Genomic DNA, 22,494 nt, shown 5'->3' with positions numbered 1-22,494 from the left:
GATATATTTTTAAATGTTATTCTCATATGCTGATTTGGTGATCATTACTCATTTCTAAATATTATGTTGTGCTAATTAACATTTTTGTGGCAACCTTAATGTTTTTTCAGGATTCTTTGATTAATAGAAAGTTGAAAACAACAGCGTTTATTTAAAATATAACTTTTTTGTAACATTATAAATATCTTTCCTTTTTTTCTTTTTTTATTTAATGAGCCCTTGCTGAATAGTATTTAGTTTTTGAATGGTAGAATGTTTGTGAGCATGTGAGACTAAATGTCAGAAAGAAAACAAAAATTAAGGATAAATGTCCAGCACTGTGAGATGATAAACACTATCTAAAAATATTTCAAACAGAATTTTGTAATTGTTGTAACTTAATAACAGTTCATGGCCTCTTGTTAATTCACTGAAGGAAAAAAATAAGGTCCACACTGGCAAATATCTACTGAAAACAGCAAGAGTTTCACATCCACTACATGTAGGTGAGTATTTGCGCATGCTCCAGCTCTTGCTGTGTTGGGTGTGTGTAACACCATAAATACCCCAGTCAGGTGCAAAGAGCCTTTTATGCAAGTATTCATGTGTGTGTGGGGACTAAAAGATGAAGGTCTTACTGTACATGTGTTTTATCTTGTTTGTTACTGACAAAGCAACTGGACAGACAACAAACCGTAAGTGTGTGCTCTAAAGAAGGTTCAGATATGCTGCAATGGCTATGTAGTGTCTGTTTTACAAATAACCATGATACATTAGATGTAAACTAATGCTCTTACTATAGTTTCTGTATGTGTGTTCTTCAGCTGCCTGTGATAATGTTAATGACTTTGACCAATGTTTGGATAATGGAGGGATCTGTGATGAGACAATTAGCAGATGTACCTGTTTCGAGGGACAACCATTCTGTCGGTAATCTCCTTATTGATGACTTTTTTGTGATACTCTACACAGTAGTCTAAACACAAGCTTGTTTTGAGATTCACTCCTTTCCTCTGTTCTCTGTGTAGGTGCAACAGTCAAAAGGATGAGTTTTACATGGATGAAAACTGCACTCAGAGATGGACAGTAGTGACCTTTGCCCTGGTGGCATCTCTGCCTGGTCTCACACTCGCTGTGTTGGTTGGGGTGGTTGTTTACATGATAATGTTACCATCAAACAAGAGCCACACAGGGTGAGAATGATGAATACAAATCTAAAAGTAGTTTTAATGGAATTAAATGTAACTTTATTGATTCTGAATAGCATCAGGCGAATCTTTATGCGTCTTACATAGTCTGACTTTATGAGTGTGATTAAAAAAATGTCTTAAAGCCCATGATGCTCATTAAGTCATTATGTTACATCTAACAAGTAATTCTGTCTCTGTGCATGTGTTTGTGTGCAGTGCCAGTGAAGGAAAGACGACACCCAAGACAGCCTCTAAAGGGCAAGACTTGTTCCCTGGATTTTCTTTTGCTTCTGATATTAATGTGAGTCAACATAATGTGTGTATCTTGATGGTAAAATAGTTAATGATTCATAGCAGCAGCACAGAGCTGCCATAATCTTAACCAGAAACATGGATCTATGTGGAAAACCTTTGGAAGTCATAAATAATACAGCACAACAAATCATAAGCAGAGCATATAAAACATTTTTAAGCCTGACAGATCTGACAGGTATCTATGATATCTTCTTGAGTGATCTGCTAACTATTAAAATGCACATGGTCTTGATATTTCATTTTTTTCTGCCTTTTGTTTTGCTTTCAAAGGGTCGACCTCCACCTAACATGAAACCTGTACAAGAAGATCATGTTCCCATGACAGCCATGCCCAACCGTCCCTATAGGTGATATTTATTTATTTATTAAGGCAACATATTTATGCACTGGTTAATTTTGTAATTTTGGGATATTTTTTTTTCCATAACACAGTTATGTGTGGCACTGATACTATGGAATGAAAACATCCATATTACACTTACATTACACTTACTCATTATATATATATATATATATATATATATATATATATATATATATATATATATATATATATATATATATATATATATATATTTAATTACATTTTAAAGATTTGAAAAAATTATTTAACATTTTATAAAAAAAAAAAAAAAAAAAAAACGTTTTTCTGGCTGGCTGTTGACAGTATTTTCAATTTTTATGGAGAGAGAGATATCCAAAAAGAGGTATCCAAAGTCCCCTCAGTAAAAACCTGGTCCTTTCACACTAGCACTTTTGGTGCGCACCTGAGAGTTCTGGTGGTACAGTTCGCTTCTGATGTGAACGCAATCGTACTTAAATCACGGAAGTGAACCGCTATTAATGACAATTAACATGTCAAAACAATCTCAGAGGAGGCTTTTATTAAGCAAATCAAGGAGTGAATTACTCATCCACAGACATGTGTTGGCTTGATTCAAGTTAACACCCAAGAGCAGACGCACACTTTCTATTTAGTCTTACTGAGAATAGATGACAAAAGTATTCTAAAATCAATTTTTAGGCTGTGTTCTGTGTTAATTATATAAAATAACATGGTTTGCAGAAAAGTAGAACACTGAGCCGCTAAAATGGATGTCGATCACCTTTATCTGATTGTCAATACAATATACAGTGGATACGGAAAGTATTCAGACCCCCTTAAATTTTTCACTCTGTTATATTGCAGCTATTTGCTAAAATCAAGTTCTTTTTCCTCATTAATGTACACACAGCACCCCATATTGACAGAAAAACACAGAATTGTTGACATTTTTGCAGATTTATTAAAAAAGAAAAACTGAAATATCACATGGTCCTAAGTATTCAGACCCTTTGCTGTGACACTCATATATTTAACTCAGGTGCTGTCCATTTCTTCTGATCATCCTTGAGATGGTTCTACACCTTCATTTGAGTCCAGCTTTATTTTGATTATACTGATTGGACTTTGATTAGGAAAGCCACACACCTGTCTATATAAGACCTTACAGCTCACAGTGCATGTCAGAGCAAATGAGAATCATGAGGTCAAAGGAACTGCCTGAAGAGCTCAGAGACAGAATTGTGGCAAGGCACAGCCACGACTTCACATTTTGACTGCTGCTGCTTGTTGTTGTTTTACTGTTTAAACTTTTTTTATTATTAAATTAAATTAAGTTAAATGTCTCTGCACTGCAGCATGTCTAGTGGGATGTGTGATCCTCAAATGAGAGGTCCTGCTAGGTCCTATAACCCTGCTGAAAAAAAACAGCATATGCTGGTTAGGTATGTTTTGATGCTGGTTTATGCTGGTCCTTTGCCAGCACATGACCAGTATAAACCAGCATCCCAGCCTACTTCCCTGTTTTTTTTCAACAGGGAAGTAGGCTACATACTTAAGTTATATAAATTATTGAATAGCCTAGATAAGATTAGTTATAGTTTGAATCAACCTGGTTAGCTGTCTCTAAAATATATTTAGATATCACTACAGCTAGTCATAATGTTATCTATATATACATCTAAAACAGGCCTACTAATATGATTAAATTTATCCTGATTCTTAATGTGTTTGAACAAACAATCTCTAAGTATTAGAGAACAATACAGTGGTTGGACTGTAATATTGTTTATAAACTTTATTTGCTATATAGTAATGTATTTTAGTATTTAACTAGCTGCATCACTCTTCAGTTCATCCAGCGGTGTGCATCCATCTGTTGACAGCATGACTGATGGACGACACCATGAGCCAAACAGGTATGTGGGCAGTATATGATACTGGTAGATAAATTAAACAATGCATTTCAATATGTTTTTAAGTGTTAACTAAATTCGTCATTGCTCTCCATCAACAAAACTCTAACTATCAGATAATCTGGCACATTTAGCATATGATTAATTAGCATGTATAACTGCTTATGTGGCTGAATTAGAGTCTGTTATTGAACTGAATTGTATCAAGACTGAACTGACTCGCTGAATAACAATATTGCTGCCATCTGTTGAACTGCTTAATTTGTTTCATAAATGATGAACTTTGTTATTGTTATGAAACTATTGTCATTTTAAAGAATTTGACTTGTCTCCGTAATTGAGTTTCCATAATTTATTCTGCTTTTTTCCTGTTTAATACTTTGGAGCTGCTTTGAAACAATCTGTGTATTATATAGAGTACTTTAGAAATGAAGGTGATTTGACTGAATAATTAAAATGTTTGTTGATTATGAAGAATCTGTGTCTCTTAAAATGTCACTGATTGTCTCCACAGTATGTACACTGGCATGCGTGACCCTCCTGTGGGAGGTCCTGTGCAGCCTTACAGGTAGATCATAATTATACCTAAAATGATTAAGAGCTCATACAGATTCTCTGCCAAAATATATTTTCTGAATGTATATTTATATCAAGATCAAAAGTGAAAATCGTAGTCTCCATGTTTTGTATTTCATGCCCATGTCATGTTTAATTCAGTGGTTTTTGTGTTGTGCATTTGTGTGATTGTAGCAATGGCGCAGTTCGGGGTCAGACTGTTAGCAACCCTTATGCTAGAGATACACCCAGCCGAAACCCCTATAAAGAACACAGCCCTTCTGCAGACCACCACAGTGATTACAGACCACATGCCCCTTCACACACATATGATGACCTGGTATGGTTCAATAACATTTCAGTTTCAGGAAAAGATTAATAAATGTTCATGAGTTGATTTGTTTTCCTCCATGTAGTCAGAGAACACTGGGGATATTATGGTACAGCAAAATAAACATACAGCAAATGAGCAATTCAGCAGCAGTGTTCTGATAAGGCTCAGGATATGAGCTTACTGTGGATAAACAAAGGTCTTCTCTTCAAATAAATCTTCCTTTTGCTCTTTATTACTTCAACAGAAACCGAACCAGCCCTATGCTCCTGCTCCACTCTATGCTTCCTCTGAGCATGGAAACCTCCGCAATGGATTTCCACGACCTCAATTAAATCTACAATACTAGAACCCCCCTTTTTTTTCTTTTTTCATGATTAGAAGGGATCCATTTTGTAATTATTTGATGGGTTAAAAATACTTTAAGTACTTAAGTTGTTGCCTGGTGATTTAAAAAAAAAAAAAAAAAACACTTCCTTAGTGTTGCTAATTTGTGCTTACTCGTTTAGTATAATACTGGTATTTGTGTTTATATGTCCTGTAATAAAAGTTTGAAATATACATTGGGGCACAAAGTCTAAAAGTACTTTGGAAAAAGAAAACCCAAGATGTTCAATTAAAACTAAAAATATTTTTTGAACAAAAGTTATACAATAAACACTTGACCATGATGTTAAATGGGAAAGACAGAAGTGCAATTCACAAACAAGTGGCCTTTCACCAACAAAACATCTGTTTATTATTTCCTGCTTTAAAAAAAAAGGGTCAGATTTTTGGTTGTCATTCTGGATCATCAGGTTTTACACTTGTGAGGTCAATTGCTGTCATTAAAACAAGAGGACACACCAAATATTCAAATTCATGTTCATTTTTTAATTTAATGTCTCTCCAATAGTTATGCTGATAATAAATTTGAAATGTTTTGTATTATCACAAAACAAGCATTATTATTACTGGAGACCATTGCATGTAACATTGAGATATAAAGAACCAGTCCATTGACAGATGATTACTTTTTATGTTTACTGAAGAACTGGAAGTTGACCTTACAAAGAGTTTTGCAAAAGAAAAGCAACGTTGCCAGATAATAAATAATTTTCAGAATAAAAAGGCAGTCTAGACAGTTTGTTTCAATGTCCCACAGTTTCTTCAGCAATTCTAAACCCCAGTGTCAGAGCCACACAAGTGCTGATATTGGTTCTAAATGCTCTTGCTAAACCGTCTTCACTGAAGTATCTCATCTGAAACAGACAATGAGGTGTAGAAATATTGGCTAACACTTAACGAACATGCAGTCTTAATTGGCTTCAAATCAAACAGCACATGAGGTGTAATTATGTGGGTGATAATGTCCTTCTGAGTCAACTGATTTTGACTCTAAATGCTGACAGTACAGGGAACACTTCTGCAGAAATGCTGCACTCAAAACAACATCCATGAAAAGACAAACTTTTATTCATGTAGGAAAAGGTGACGTGAAATTATGCAAAAACGCCCAAACATCCATCTCCATAAATGCTCAGGGGTTTAAGGTCGTATTTAAGCTCACCAAGATTTATATAGAGACATATAAAAGAATGTCAAGTACGCAAACTTGGTTTAGAAAAAAAAAGTAACCAGTTTAACTAACCACTACAGCGCCACTCTCTGTTGTGTCCATGTCACTTATTGGCAGCATTGGGAGGTTTATTTGTGGGAACTGAAGGGATGCGCATACATGTGTGTGCTTGAGTGAAATCAGATCAGCCCATGTTTTTGCGGTTGCCATATCCTCTCCGGTGTGTATCCTTCCAGTGGTCCCAGTCACGTGCCTTCTGCAGTGCCTCTTCATCATCATTCTCTTCCTTCCTCTCCCTTTCTGCTCTCTCATCTTCCTCTTTATCATCATTTGCTGTGGAGGAAACATTCTACATATAAACAGTCTACATATATTTTATGTTCTGCAAAAGCACTCAACATGAGTGTGTGAGTACCTGCACTGCGTGGTATGCCCTGGTCAGGTAAACATGCTTGCCGCCGGTGCTGCTCATACCAATCATCCACTGTCATGGTAGGAAGACTGGGATACCCTGCACCAAACACTCTGGAATATATTCAGAAAAAACCCCATAAACAAATACTGCAGCACTGAACATCACAGACACGCTTCAAATGCACACATACTTTGCCTGCACAGCATCCTTAGTCAGGATAAAAGGCTTCATAGGCGGTCTTTTAGGTGGAGATGGCTGGGGCGCGCTCTACAGAAACAAACAATTATTAACTTAATTTTTAGATAATAATTAACTTAGTTAATTTCTAGAAATATATATATATTTTTGCAGTAAATCAGAGGTAGCTGTAGGTAGAATGGTAGGTATGCAACCACATCATTCACACAAAAAACCCACAGATGTAATTCATGTGGAAATCAAATACCTGCTTGAAAAGCTCCATCCGTTTCAGAATCTCTATCTCCTGGCTGATAGAGTCGATCTCCTCTAGTGCTAGCGTGACCCACCTGCGTACATTCAGCAGGTAAAAATCTCTCACCACCTCTTCATCGGCTGAACCAGATTCAACCAGCCCCCTGATCTCACTCAGCTTAGCTTCTGTCTCCTTACGCTGGTTAAACCTGGAAACAACTTGCAGAGTAAATATGCAACACGTGAACGTTACACAAACATTATCACAACTGATGGAAAAGACACAAACAGTTTACAAATATTACATATATAGTACTGTCTGTAACATTTTAAAATAATAATAATAATCATGTTTTAATTCAGCAAGGACAGATTAAACTGACCAAAAATTATATTCATAATGTTATCAAAAAAGTGTCAATTTCAAATAAATGCTGTTCTTTTGAACTTTGTATTCATCACAGAATACTGAAAAAAAAAGTGTCAATAGTTTTCACAAAAAAAAGGTTTCTTGAGCACAAAAATCAGCATATATTAAAATAAATATATTGTATATAAAATATATTAAAATAGAAAACCGTTATTAGATATTGTAATATATTTCTCAACATCACTGTTTTTACTCTATTTTTTGTATTTTACCCAGTGTAAATATAAAATAATTTAAAAACATATTTCATAAAGAAGTCATTGGTGTACCCTTGGACACTGGAGGATGAATACATACATACATGCATGTCAAAAAATATTCAATAGCCCCTTTCACACAGTAATACCAGTAAATTGCTGTAAAATTTTACTTTACCGACTTTACTGGTAAATACAATAATGTGCTGTTCACACAGGAAAGGGCATTCCATATTTTTACCGGTAAAACACCATTCACACATCCTTTTCAAAATACTGGTAAATTCTGTGACATCATTAACTGGAAACGACCTCTAAACGGTTGCGTCTTCCGGTGTTGTGTTTGTAAACAAGGAGGGGTATACACCGTGTTTTTGTTGATGTTTTCATTTTTGTGTCAAACGTTCACATTCATGCAGCTGCTTTTGGCTCAGAGACATCGTCTTAGACGACTTTAGACATGTCTCTGACTTCTGTAAACAGCGTGTAGTTAATGCGTCATCTGCGTCAGTATGTTATGATTGGCCCAGAGTAGACGTCTTACGTCAGCACGTTCTGAACTTGTACATGCTCGTACCGGTTATCTTGTGCTGCGTTCACACAAAGCACATTACTGGTAATTTACTGGTACTGTTACAACTTCTCACACAGAGGTAAAGTGCCCTAACAAATTTATCGGTATTTTTGAAAAGGTCCTGTTCACACATGATCTCTTAACTGTAATTTACCAGTAAAGACTGTAAATGTGTGAATGGGGCGATTGCCAACCCACCTCTCAATTTTGGCTTGTCTTTGTGTTGCCATGGCAATGAGGTCTGACTGTGACATTGGCACGGGGACTGGTGGATTCATCTGCTCCTCAGTAGGAGTATCTGCTGTGTTCTCACTGGTTTTGGGCAGCTGAAAACTACATATGTCATAACTCTTGCATCTCTGCAGGAAGTCCATGAAGTAGACCCGGGCCGCCTGCACATGCTCCAGCCGCTTGTTGGGGTTCACCTGCTTCATGGTGAGCGCTCCCAGAAGAGCCGGCAACAACAGGTACTTCAGGTCGGTTGTGGAGATTTCCTCCAACGCCTCGTTACGACTACAGAAAAAATAAGGAAATTAAAAGGTCTCAAGTAAGTTTTATTTAGCTGTTGTGTTGTAACAGTCTTGTGGACCAATGGATTTTTATTTTATTTTTTTTTAAATGTGCTTCTCATGTTCAAATACATCCCTGAACAGTTAGTATAATATTAATCTTAGTTTGTCAGTTTGTTAATTTAATAAGGGAAAATACACACAAAATTCATTAAAGTTGCTGAAAGGAAACTGATGCAGTCCTGTGATGTTCATTTATCAGTGGGTGACCAAATCAGTGAAGATATGACATCACCACCACGTCTTCAGTCAGTTTAGTGTGACGCAGTTTACACAGCTGAGTCATACTCTAAATAACTGTAAGAACCTGGTAACAATACACTTTTGTAGATAAAAAGCCCTTTACTGTACTGTAAAAGTATACTATACACATCCTAAATATTTCCTGGTTTAAGTGGCAACAGATGACTAGACAGAATATTTATAACGCTACGTTGATTATAACAGGATCAGTTTAATATGTCGCCTCGTGTGCAGTTGGTGTGTTTTGTTTAGTCTGAGTCTGTGTGTGTGTGTGTGTGTGTGTGTGTGTGTGTGTGTGTGTGTGTGTGTGTCTGTCTGTCTGTGTGTCTGTCTGTGTGTGTGTGTGTGTCTGTGTGTGTGTGTGTGTGTGTGTGTGTGTGTGTTCCTCAAACCTGAACAGGTCGAGCTGATTGACCATCATCGTCGCCTCCTCCAGCTGCATGATGCCGCGCTTCACTTTCACCTGCACTGCAGTGGAGCTACTCGGCTCGTTTGTGGTGTCCACCTCTTCATACAGCTTCCAGCCCCGGTCCAGTAAATCCGACAGTTTCGGAGCCTCTGAACCGCTGGGGTTTTGTGTGGTGTTAGTATCTTCAGCGGCCGCCATTTCTCAAAGCGGATTTTAGATCCAGCTCGGCTTCCGTTGGTTCCGGTTCTTAGCTTCCAGTCGGTTCTCTGTGCTGCAGTTCTGACGTCTCACTGTGGATGTCAGTAAAGATCATTGCACCGGTGCCCTTTACTTCTTTTCTGTAGATTTAATGTCGCACAAAAGGTTTATTTTAAGAAAACAAAAAGCATTATCATCATTGAAACAGAAGTAGGTAAGTAAACAAACGATCAAATAAATACTTACAATAATACATACCGACATATAAGTAAAATAGAATATAAATTAAAATATAATTAAACTTAGTCAATATATTATGCAAGTAATTTAGAGCGTTTTAAAGCATTCATTTTTAAGCCGCTTTAAGGATTAAAATAAAACAAATGTAAATCGTTTTTAAATGCCACAAAACTTGGAGTAACAAATATATATTTGTGTAAATAAACCTAAAATCAAAATATTTTTTTACACACACAATTGCAGAAAAGATGTTCTTTTTTGACTAAATGTACAAACATTACTATCTTAATTAAAAATGACACCTAAAAACTCACTGTATGAATTATCACTATAAGTATCACTGATTGTTTTGAAGTAAACTTCCTTCATTTTAAGTAACAAAGAAAATTAGTAATATGTAATACTTTTAAAAAACTTTAAAAATAAAATATTTATTTTAACAGGAAATCATTCTTTTGTAATTAAAAAAAACTTTGTCATTACTTTTACCATATAAGAAATTAAATTGTAAATTAACATTTAAAAAAAAAAGTTAAACAATTTCCCTCATCTGAAGGTTAAATTGCCATTAATTAAACACATTTGAACCGTTCTAAGCTGCTGCATCTCTAAGCGTGTTCTTGAGTGTACTGTACTATCCTGCTCTTATTATAGCATGTACAAATGTAAAGCATGTATATATTTAAAAATATTTGCCTATGCTTAATGGCCAATGGTTTTTCTTTCTTTCTTTCTTTTAAGAATTATGCTTAAAACAAGAAATAATAATTTGGGAATTATTAATAAACAAAAATAAAGTGATACTATCTTTCAAAATTTGCCTTTTTGTTACAGTGCAAAACTACTTTCCCACCTTGACTTTCTCTCTTGCCCTACCCTGGACAATATTGTCATGCTATGAGTTCCCACACCATGCGTATATATTTTTGCCTTTGTTATTATTTCTAATTTACCAGAAGGCTAACTTTACACAGTCATAATATTCAGAGAAAGCTTTCCTCTCAGTTTGCACATAAAACTGATTTTCATGCAAAACTCCTGCTCTTTTTCTGTCAACATGACCATTCTGAACCATATCTTTAAAAATTCAAAGTAGGAAAAGCAAGAACCTTAAAAAAAAAAAAAAAAAACTCCCACAGGTCTACTCAGTTTTCATTTTAAAACGCTTCACACCCAGTATAAACACAGATCTGTGACAGCATTAGCATTCAGAAACCCCTTGTCTCAGTGGTCTCGGTCACTTATTTGTTTGTGTGTGTGTGTATGGAGGCAACTTCATATGCGTTTGGCTGATATTAATGATTTTGCCTGCAGTAAATGAGTATGGGATTGTTTAACCGAATCATTCGTACTGTGCAGGACAAATAAACTTCATGAAATAACATAGTCCAGGGCTGCTTTAACACCAAAGACTGAGCCTTTGTTAGGACAAAGTGGAAACTCGACTCATTTTCCCATGGTGTTGTGTCACTGAACCTCTGGCATGATCAGCTGTTGAGAAACCATGACACTTTAGAGCCGTTACTGTGATAGACGAGAATTCTCTCTAGGCTAAAGTAAATGTGTTTACTCAGTTCACTGATCCTGTTCCAGTCTTTTCTTAATCTGATGCTTAACCACACATTCAAGTTTCTGTCTGCAGCTAAAGGCCGTTGAGGTGTGAGATTATGTCTACTCTCTTATATAAAGATACTATGTTTTAATCAGTTTAATGGGCTCTGTGGTTATTTTGTCTTTCTGGCCACGAAAGGAAAATTCCTCTCATAGTAGAGGACTAACCCTAACCCAGTCATGACCTTTAACCCTGATCTCTACCCTTGGAACATGCATCATACATCAACTGTCACCTTATAATAATCGCCGGCATAGACAAACCACATTCAAATAAACACCAGGAGACCCCATGAGCTGAAGAGAACTGAAAAACCGCATACATATAAACATTTCCACCCAGTTTTTTTTTTCACCCATGTTGTGCAGCTTAAAAGATTTTTAGGTTCTATTTTTGTCAGGCCAGGCTTTCAATTCTTTACATATTTGGAGTCACTTGCAGATCTATTCTCAGTATGTGTGTGTGTGCATGTGTGTGTCCAGCTATGCTGTGAGATTTACACCCTTTTGTGCCCTTTGCTTTGTCATTTGCAATATGGGGGACAGGTGCCACACACACACTCATACACACACACTCACCCAGAGCTCAAATGGAAACCTCTACAGGTCAGATAGCAAATGGACTAGATGTTCCTGCCATGAGGAGGGCTTAATAAAGGAGCTAAACCTTTGAATTAAAACCGAAAAGCTGAAAGGTTTTTGAAAGGGGAAGGTTTATGGTCTAGGTCAATATAAAAAATAGCAAAACGCATGCACCGTTATAAAAAGATTTTGTCTATGTGTGTAGCTCAGGCTGATAGCAAAAACCAGCATTACGAAGACCATGCCAAGGTCCCCATAAGAAAATAATTTAGCATTAGGGGATAGAAAATATCTTCTTTGTATAAAAGCTGTAATGACAAGAAGTCGATGTAAAGTTCCCACTCTGACAGGAAAACAAATGTGTGTGTGAAAAAGTGGTTTGGATGAGTCTGTCAGCAGAGATTGGTGGGATTGTCCTGCATCTGTTTTCACAAACAGTCACTCAGCAAACAGTCAAGAACTAATAAACTCTTCCTCAGACTGTGTGTGTAAATACTCATTGTGTGGGAGTGTGGTGTTATACTCTCAGTAAACAATACACGGGACCCGGTTAAATGAAGAGCCGCATTCCACAGAGATTCACACCAGGTGCACAGTCAACAGAGAAGAAGAGAGAATGATCTCATGTCGGAAAAACAGATCGATATTTTTAGACAGAGAAAGAAACGGCATTACGCTCCTTCATCCTTGAGATATCTAAAGCATCTATTGCTTCCTGTGGCTGATAAAATCCTTGTGATTAAAGTCTTGGAATTACTTCAGATAAATGCTTGTAAAGGGAAAATAACTGCTAATACTTTAGCAACATCACTCAACATTCTTCTCTTCCAGTGTATTTTTTTATATAAAAAAGCACCTTTGATATAAAATTGAAAGACTGTTAACTGTAAGCTGTTGAGCAAAGCTAAACCCCCTCCGAGGCTCAGCCCAGAAGTCTGTGTGTGCCTTTGTCTTGCTGTAACAATGCAGAGATAAAAATCAGGCAAATCAAAGGACAAAAGGAACTGCAGAATAGGTTAGCCCTCTGTCTCTTTCTCTCATAGCTTCTGTTGAATGCTTACTATCTGTGTTTTTAATCTCTCTATAGCACTGATATCCTGAAAATGTCTTTGATGTGGAAGAATGTTGATGAGAGAACAGATCATGTTCACATACAGAACTGCTATAAAATGATAGATTAAAGATAAAATTCTGTTGTTATATACACACAGTCATGTCATTCCAAACCTGTATGACTTTCTTTCTTTTGTGGAACCAAAAGCTAGATATTTTGAGAAATTTCTCTGTGTTTATTGTCCATACAGTGGAAGTCGATGGGCACCAACACTGTTTGGTTAATAACATTCTTCAAAATATTTTTTTTTTTATGTTCTGCAGAAGAAAAAAGTCATCGTTTGGAACACCATGAGGGTGCGTAAATGATGACAAGTTTTCATTTTTGGGCCAACTATCCCTTCAAATCTTAAATGATGAAAAATTACAAATTAGTCTCTTTCACATTAAATATTTTTAATAAAATAAATACAAATTTGAATTTTTACAGAAAATGTACAAGTTTTCCCAGGGTGAAAGGCATGGCCTTCATCTTTCTTTTCATGAATACAATGGAATATAATGGTGCCTTTCATAATCAATACTGAGCACAAAAAACTTTTGAAGTCAACCGAACAAAACAGTTTGATTCAATCTCTTACTGCTCTGTAACCTATGAAATGTATCTGACCAAAACAGATCTGAACAGATCAGTAACGTATAGAGTATTACTGCAGTAAAGTAACTCTTTACCAGCACAGTTCTACCCTCCCCCATGTCTCCTCCTCTGTGCTGGAGTTGATGAGTTTTGCTGTGAGCAGCCACTACTTATCACTCTGCTTTTCTGCGGGGTGCCTTGAGGGACTCACCGCAGGGTTCTTTGTTTACAGCCATTCATTAACTCTTTCACCATCCTGTATTCCTCAACTCCGGTTCTTCTTTCTTCACTTTCATGCCATCCTTACAGCACTCCGAGAGGATTATTCACTCACATATGGCTCTAAAAAGATCGTACACATTCACCATGCCTCATTCTCTATGTCAATGAAGACAGTCAATAAGGTGGCTCTTCACTTGCAGACATATCTCTCAACAGTGCGATGGCAGGTTTTGCAGGACACGTAACAGCACCAGTGATATTTACACTGGCAGCGCTCCACCAGCACCTCCGAATAGGCATTATACCCTCGTCCACAACACATGAGTCCACAGCTCTCACTGCCGGTCGCAGTCTTGTTACACTGCCTGCAGAGATGATACAGAGCAAATTATTCATACTACTGGCAAATAACTCAAACAGTAGCATTGTGAGAATCAGTTTTTGTGTCTGTTTGTGTGATAATGTTTAACCAATTCTCTTCATGTGCCTCTTTTCTTTCCTTTGTGCTCTGTCCCATATGTCAGATCAGTGATAGTCCCTCATTCATTACAGTGACGGAGAACTGATTGCTCTTTCTCAACTCATCAGTAATCAATAATCCTGACTGATGATGCGTATCTCACCTGTCTGTGGTTCCGAATGACCCCTGCTTGGCGTTCTGTGAGCAGTAATCGGGCGAGCTGACCAGATAAACAAGTTCATTCTCTCCGACGGGCCTGACCTCCATCTCACGGGGGACTAGCTGTCGGCGGGTGCCAATCTGGCGCGGAATGACCTTGGTGGCAGACAGGTATTTGGACTTGAGATCGACTGAGATGCTCTTGATGTCTTGAAGACCCTTCCAGCAGGTCTTCACAGAGCAGGAGCCAGAAACACCGTGACATTTGCACTTCATCTCTAGAGCATCCATCAGTGCCTACGCAAAAACAACAGAACAAAATAATGAAACAAAGTTTATTTATACAGTACTTTTCACCATAGTTTCAAAGCTGCTTCAAAGAAATTGCATGTTTCCATGTTACAATCAGAAAGTATTCCGTTATCAGATGAGTGTGTCAAGGTAATTGATGAATTAAGCCAGCCTTTGATGGAAATTAAGCATGCAGTTGAGCTTACCTGTCTTCCCACTGCATTGTTGTGAAGCTGCATGAGTCTAAATGCCTGTGGTCCTGACCGGCGGTTCCTCATGGGTGCATCTGAGAAAGCTGAACCCATCTGCAGGCCGTAGCGAACATTATCTCCACAGCCACCCCAGCGGAAGTCTGGGGCCGCCTGCTCTGAGGGCGCTGGGGCACAGGAACAGCTGGGGAGCTCTCCAGAAGCACAGGCACGGGCGATGGCATGACTGACCACTGCAGCGGCCAGAGAGAACACAAACGCTGCCTCACGGGTCCCTGCACAGAGATGCCATTGTTAGATCACCTGTGCCTATGCAAACACTAGCAACCTGAACTTAGCATATGGTGTGGAGTGTTCACTTTTATATTATTCTTTCAAAAGTAATAAATTTGTGTTTTTTACTATAGCTGATACTTATATTCTTAAAAGTAGAGTGGCTGTTAGTACGTACAATGCTGATATAAATACAGCTGAATCATGTCAATACAGAATTATTTTAATAAATATTTATTTACTGAGCATGTGGCTAACTGGCAACATGTACAAGGACAGACTATATATTACAAGTTGTCCATATAGATATTCACCTTTAGCCAGATCAGGGGTGAAGTGAGGGGCGCTGTCGATGGACGAGCAGTTCCAGCGCATGTCGCTGAAGGAGCTCTGGCACGCGCTCTTGGTGAGTTTGGCCGCGTGCACGATGCTGTGCATGAGCTCGAGGTTCCGTTTGCAGAGTTGATGCTGATCTGGCACGAGTCCGTCCAGGAGTTTACAGTGCTGTGTCTGATTCCACCCGACCGAGCTCCCGTTTACCGTTAGACCGCTGCAAATACATGCAAACACCCTAACTGAGCCAGACTGCCGTAATTATCCAAAACATAACTTAATTTTTATTTAATAATGCTGAATTACAAACATGACTCGACATGTTTCCAACAAGGTAATCAACAAGGTAATCGACGACAAAAAAGAACTTTTCAATGAACCCGACCTGAATGATTCATTCACGAATCAAACTTGATCGGTTCTCGAATCAATGTGACATTCAAGACTACGAGCGTTTCTAAATCACCCAGGTTTTTTATTTTATTTTATTTTTTTATGAAATATCATTTAATTCATCCCATTTCCCTATATTGCTTTTACGAATAAAAATACTTACAGCCATGATATTCCTGTGCATGATATCACGCTCAAAGACATGACGAAAAATAGAAGAAAATTCCCGTATGCTGTCATTCTGTTTTTTTGGAAATCCTAGTGGAGTCCGGTTTGATGCAGTGGCCAAGATGCACTACCTGAGGCCTACGCTGAAATGGGTCCGAGTGTCTCTCTTTCATAGTAAAGCTATGGGTGTCGACCCGCCCCTCCGCGCGTGGGCGGTCGCACGATTCATTTTCAAGAAGCGCGCGGAGAGATTACCTACTACTACAGTCAAATTAAAGGAGGGAAAACACTGAAACATACCCCATTGTCTGGTCACGACAGTTAAACAAACAGCAAAGCTCAGTAAAGTGTTGGTTATCAAGCAGATCAAGACGCAATTAGTCAGGTTTAGTGAGTCTTATTCTTGCCAGGCGACCGAACAAACACTGTTTTATATTACTTCTCATGAGAAACTAATTGGTTTGTTTGGGGTTATTTTTCTTTGCGCATGTAAAGTTAACCTGGTGAGCAAACAACGTGTGTAAGAAAAGCCCTTAGCTTTTCAGGGTGTGCACCTTCCCAAAGGAAACAACTGGGCTTTAGTCTTTTGAAGATTTCCGTCCAAACGGGATCAACCACCCGTTCATTTACATCCAAATCAGTTTGATTCGGCCTTTCCCAGAAGATAAGCAGTTTTCTCGTTGCTCGAGTCTTACAAGCGCAAACATCTTAAAACAGCACTAGGTCACTGTAAAGTTAACCGGGCAAAAGCTGCCGAAGGCATTAAAAGTCAATTATCCATAATTCTATTTTATTCTAAACAACATCTCAACTCTACAGTATTCGCGAGTTTCTTATGACGCTCTTCGGTTTGAAAAGCACAATTTTACACTTTTGCACCGCTTGAAGTGAAATCTACCTCAAATAGTGAATCATTTAAGTTTATTTAAAAAAAAAAAATCTTAGAGAAAACAATTATGCTTTAAATGAATTGTTTGCTTTTTCTGACGCCCGGCGGCTCGTTGGTCTAGGGGTATGATTCTCGCTTAGGGTGCGAGAGGTCCCGGGTTCAAATCCCGGACGAGCCCTAGTTTTCAGTTTTTCAAAACAGTGTCTGATTTGATATTGTTTATTATTGAGTGAACACAAATACAAACGCTAAATAGCGTCCGTGCATTAAAACTGTTCGATAAGCACAAATCTGTTTTAATCGAAAGATCAAGCGATGCTTATTCAGCTGAGCTGAATGCGCCTCCGTGGCGGAATGTGAATAGCGGTGCTGAGACAGTGCTAATCACTCTAGTCTGATCATCACGTAGTTGTGAATATTCACAGCTCCCAGAGCGGCCATACTCACCGAGACAATCAGAAATAACATACCCCTCACCTTTACAAGCAGGCAGCTCGGCCACTCCACGGAGAGGCGAGAAAATCTTCTCTTTGATTCGACTCGTCCTTGAATAGAATCCACTGAAATGTGTCGGGACAAACCCGAATCATGAATAGACTGCTTATTGATCTTAAAATGGGCCATCAGCGGCCGAAACTGCAAGCTGGAATTTTAATTGATGTGCATGCGAGTGCATGAATTAGTCAGGATTAAGATCAAACAAACCAGTTCTCCTTTCTTTAATGGAGCCAGAATAATACAAATGCCTCACGGGGCTGCTAATCCGATCAACAGATCCTGCCATAATCGGAGGCCTAATCATCAGGGTTTATGAGCATTGTGTGCTGTAAATAGGCGGCATCACTACAAAAATAAATAAACCAACGAAGTTCTCTAAGGTTACAACAGGTCTTATAATAATTCCTAAATAAGTGAAACGAAACACGTGTGTATTTGTCTTCGCTGTTTTCAAAGAGCCTGGGATGGACATGGAATCCTGCAATTCAGTTTGACCTTTAGCTGACCTTTTGAAATCCCAAAATTTCAGTACAGTACATTTACATAATATGCACTAACAGCATAAAATTCACATAATCGACAAATGTGTTCTTGGATCAGAAATGTTCATTTGAGAAAGCCACATTGAAGATTATTTGTAATCATTCAATTAAAACAACATTGGGTGTGGAATTTTTATCAAGAGCTACTTCAAAATGTGATGAGGAACCAACAACCATATGGTCCGAGGAAGGTATTCCCTTCCAAAATGTCATTTAAGTAGTTGTACAGAAGCCTAAAACATATTATTATTTAAGTAATCTGATGTCCTACATCTCTATAGAGGTTTAGAATATTAGTAGGCTATGAGGCATGAGAGAAGAGAGCCTAGTTAGCAATAGCAAATCCAGTCCAGTCATCAAAAAACTGGACTTCAGTGAATCTTTTGTTCTGAACAATAACAGAAACATGAGAGAGCTACGGATGGAATCTCACCTAGAAACCATTGTGTATAGAGTTCACCTGTTTGAAGAAGTCAGGGGCTTTTGCTTGCTTGTTTTGTGCTCTTTCATTTAATTGTCCTGAGATTTTAGACAAAAGCTTAGCACCAAGAGATCCTGTCTTTTGCATTTGTGTGTACAATGCAGACAGTAAGACAGAGGAATGTGGAAACAGGTGACAAAACCTTCATGTTTGTGAAAGAATGAAATTGTCAGATGTTATTAGACCACTTAACACTGAATACACACAGGCAGAAAGGACGTTTCTGTACTAGACAGTGTGGAACAGCAAAGAAGCAGCTGTATGTTTAGTGAAACTGATTTGGATTCTCTACTGAGAGCTTGAATCAACATGTACACAAATAGAGTCACTGTTTTTAGATCTGATTAAATTAGGCCACACACATCGCTATATATGCCTACAAGCATATACTGATGATCATATTTGAATTATATGTCTGAACTTAAAGGTTTTGGAAAAAGTTTTTTTTTTCATTGAACACTAGGTGGCACTGCACACCAACTGGCCCAAAATTGCAGTTCTCACTGTGATTCACTCTTTCTTAGGGAACATTGAAAATTCATGCACACTTTAAAACAATCTTTCAAAAACAATTTAATATGACAAAGAACTTTACAAAAGAGCAAAATATCTTATGTACATATATACATTCCCTGTATGGTTTACAAATATACATTATCTTCAGTAAAACAGGACTACATACAGTATACAAACATTCAGACTCTGCAAACCCATCCGAAGTGCACACACACTTGTATCTAAAAGACACACACACTGTGAACACACACAACACACACAGCCATTTTATGCTGCGGCGCCCGGGGAGCAGTTGGGGGGTTCACACCTAAGTCGTGGTATTGAAGGTGGAGAGAGAAATGTACATGCACACCCACGCACAAACACACACACGCACACGCACACACACACACACACACACACACACACACACACCAGAAACAAAAACTAAAACAAGCTGTCGGTCATATGTGATGTTTAAGGGAAGAAAAAGAGAGATATAAACAACAAATCTATCAGAGCACAATCACATTCAGACTCTCATGTTTTTTACATTTTCATGTGGAGAGAGGGAACATGCCGAGGAAACCTGAGGGCAGATTACACACTTTCTTCAGAAGGTTCCAGATAATTCCCATGCTTCTTTTTTATTCCAAGACCTTTGAACACACAATAAAACAGTTTGTTCTCACTGTGAGGATCTGATTCCTATTAACTATTGATTCCTATACTTGCACATAATTCAGTCTTTCTCTACAAACCATTCAGATCCTCAATCCTGAGCTGTCAGTCAGGCGCTGGAGAAATCTCAAGGGCTGATTCATGACACTCTGATTTTTATCAGTGTGTTGGAGTGAAAGACAGGCTCAGATGTTTGGAATGGAATACTAGCTTACTGCTTACTGTATACTGTGCAGTTCACCAGATCAAATAATGAGGATATCTGTGGGATAGTGTTCAGCACATACAGTACTGTTTAAAAGTTTGGGGTCGAGAGAAGTCAATCAGAGATACAGTACAAAACAGTAATATTTTGAAATATTACAATTTAAAAGAAGTATTTCCTAGTTGATTATATTTTGAAAATGTGATTTATTCAAAGTTGAATTTTGACTCATCTTCAGTGTCACATGATTCTTTGATGAATAATAGGAAGTTCAAAAGAACAGCATTCATTTGAAATATAAATCTTTTGTAACATTATAAATGCCTTTACTGTCACTTTTGATCAGTTTAGTGCATTCTTGCTCAATAAAACTTAAAGGGATAGTTCACCCAAAAACGAAAATTCTGTCATTAATTACTCACCCTCATGTTGTTCCAAACCCACAAGAACTTCGTTCAACTTCAGAACACAAACTAAGATATTTTTGATGAAATCTGAGAGCTTTCTGACCCTGCACAGACAGCAACGTAACTGTTCAAGGTCCAGAAACGTAGTAAGGACAGTTAAAATAGTCCATGTGACATCAGTGGTTCAACCATAATTTTATGAAGCTACGAGAATACTTTTTGTGCACAAAGACAACAAAAATAACTACTTTATTCAACAATTTATTCTCTTCCATGTCAGTCTTCAATGCATTCAAGAGAGTACCACAGTGCCTGCTTGTGCTTTCCTCTGCTTGCAAACAAGGCGTAGCACATCTGGGTTCTGTATCAGAACGCTTCTGCGTCAGCAGTATAATCACACGCTTATACGTCGTGGTACTCTTGTGAATATGCGTCGACTGACATGGAAGAGAAGAAATTGTTGAATAAAGTAGTTATTTTTGTTTTATTTCTTACTACGTTTCTGTGCCTTGAACAGTTACGTTGCAGTCTATGCAGGGTCAAAAAGCTCTCAGACTTCATCAAAAATATCTTAGTTTGTGTTCCAAAGATGAATGAAGGCCTTACGAGTTTTGAACGACATGAAGATGAGTAATTAATGACAGAATTTTCATTTTTGTGTGAACTTCTCTTTAATTAAAAAAAAAAAATCCTAAAAATCTAACTTTTAAACAGTAGTGTGCATATATATATTAGTAATAAACTAGTATACAGCATGCATACTATGTACTGTATCAAAAGTAACCAAAGTACAGTACTCTATTCCAAACACAACCTATCTCTTCTAATCAAACTTGCCAGTGCTACATTTGCTATAGAGAAGCACTACTGTCCCCTACAGGAGGCATGCGGTATTGTATTGCATATTCAGGATGATGTTGAAGAGGACGCTAGAAATCATTATGGAGTATCATCAGTTTCAGTGCCTGAACTACTGCCATCTTTGCATACACTCAGTCTTTCCCACAGGTGATGACAGGTAAAGAGCAAAGGACCATAAAACTGTACATGTTCCGAATTTCATGACTTCATAATAAAAATGGGCTTCTTGACTGCATTTGTAAAAGATCAGAGATAACTGAACATAGATATTCTGTTTTATACATTGCCATTATCAGTGCTTAATAAAATAGTACACGGGTTGACTATTTATGTGGTGTTGAATCTACTGAAGTGTGTGTCTGTTATGGATTGAGCAGGTAGCTAACGGTGCATTGAATGAATAGAGTATCTCACTCCTTTTGCAGTTTCAGTCACTGCAATCAATGCAGGTGCACGTCCTCGCTGGATACCACATACACACAGCAGCTGTAAGGGCGTTGAGCTCATCCTGTCGCACAAACCAGAACAGTGGAAGCTGCTAGAATGGCTGAGACACAATGCATCTAGGAAGCCACCCTGTTGATTTAATTTGTTTGATAACTTGTGGTAAATGTAGTGTTGCTAACGTCTGAGGAATGATGGAGGCTGTTTCAGTGCTCAGAGAGAATTGGACCTTATTGTCAGTGTCGGTGATGCTACATTGTCACATTTGCCTGACGCTTGGCAGATATGTAGATAAGCCCGTTGATCATAAATTGTTGGCTTTGTGTCCTTGGGGCGTGGCTAATGAGGCATACTGGCTCAGTTGAGTTCAGTGGGCGTGGTCTGTGACCTCATCAGCGTGATCTGTGTGTCTGATCGGGTCCACCTGTACGCCGATAGACTCAGGTGTGTCCAGCAGCCGGGGCGTCCCCTAGACGGATGCTGCCGAGGAAGGTGGTGTGGTTGCTCATGGAGATGGACGTGTCCTCGTACACCATGCGGATGGAGATCCTCTGGCGGGCCCGCAACAAACACACACCCGCGGTGTAGCAGGTGTTAAACTTGCGCTGGCCGGTCTCGATGCTTCGCGTGCAGCGCAAGAATGGAGTCTTGTCAACCATCACTTCATAACTCGCAATGTCCGTGAAGTTCAGGTAATAAACCTGTTGAACACACAGACACACACAGA

At 38.1% G+C, this 22,494-nt stretch overlaps 4 protein-coding genes and 1 non-coding gene across 8 annotated transcripts in view; 2 read left to right on the top strand and 3 right to left on the bottom strand.

The window, feature by feature from the left end:
* Positions 1–248: 248 nt before the first annotated feature.
* On the top strand, positions 249–5,169 carry LOC109081205. The gene is made up of 9 exons (XM_019096200.2): positions 249–674; positions 804–909; positions 1,008–1,172; positions 1,386–1,470; positions 1,755–1,831; positions 3,660–3,725; positions 4,237–4,290; positions 4,473–4,617; positions 4,856–5,169. Exons 1-9 carry the CDS (start codon positions 605–607, stop codon positions 4,955–4,957), a joined length of 870 nt encoding a protein of 289 aa, XP_018951745.2. The 5' UTR covers positions 249–604; the 3' UTR covers positions 4,958–5,169.
* An 872-nt stretch (positions 5,170–6,041) lies between these two features.
* Positions 6,042–9,734, bottom strand: LOC109081234 (immunoglobulin-binding protein 1-like). Its single transcript, XM_042756392.1, has 6 exons — positions 9,419–9,734; positions 8,413–8,727; positions 7,027–7,222; positions 6,772–6,848; positions 6,582–6,691; positions 6,042–6,499 (listed from the first exon to the last, which is right to left on the bottom strand). Exons 1-6 carry the CDS (start codon positions 9,631–9,633, stop codon positions 6,351–6,353), a joined length of 1,062 nt encoding a protein of 353 aa, XP_042612326.1. The 5' UTR covers positions 9,634–9,734; the 3' UTR covers positions 6,042–6,350.
* Positions 9,735–13,554: 3,820 nt separating this feature from the next.
* wnt11f2 (wnt 11, family member 2) lies at positions 13,555–16,493 on the bottom strand. Its single transcript, XM_019088658.2, has 5 exons — positions 16,260–16,493; positions 15,685–15,920; positions 15,095–15,372; positions 14,602–14,894; positions 13,555–14,343 (listed from the first exon to the last, which is right to left on the bottom strand). The coding sequence occupies exons 1-5, from the start codon at positions 16,334–16,336 to the stop codon at positions 14,169–14,171; spliced, it is 1,059 nt and encodes a 352-aa protein (XP_018944203.1). The 5' UTR covers positions 16,337–16,493; the 3' UTR covers positions 13,555–14,168.
* Positions 16,494–17,259: 766 nt separating this feature from the next.
* trnap-agg lies at positions 17,260–17,331 on the top strand. Its single transcript has one exon. It is a non-coding gene; the product is annotated as a tRNA-Pro (tRNA).
* Positions 17,332–21,488: 4,157 nt separating this feature from the next.
* Positions 21,489–22,494, bottom strand: part of LOC109072416 (ectodysplasin-A-like) — a 35,928-nt gene continuing 34,922 nt past the window's right edge. For all 4 annotated transcript variants that reach the window (XM_042756388.1, XM_042756390.1, XM_042756387.1 and 1 more), the window contains exon 8: positions 21,489–22,468. In XM_042756388.1, coding sequence (XP_042612322.1) covers positions 22,208–22,468 — 261 coding nt within the window. In that variant the 3' untranslated portion in view covers positions 21,489–22,207. The remainder of the gene's footprint in view (positions 22,469–22,494) is intronic.

The sequence above is a fragment of the Cyprinus carpio genome, chromosome A5 (assembly GCF_018340385.1).
Source record: "Cyprinus carpio isolate SPL01 chromosome A5, ASM1834038v1, whole genome shotgun sequence".
Taxonomy (NCBI): Eukaryota; Metazoa; Chordata; class Actinopteri; order Cypriniformes; family Cyprinidae; genus Cyprinus; species Cyprinus carpio.
The sequence above is the reverse complement of the archived record's forward strand: the minus strand, read 5'-3'. Positions and strand labels throughout refer to the sequence as shown.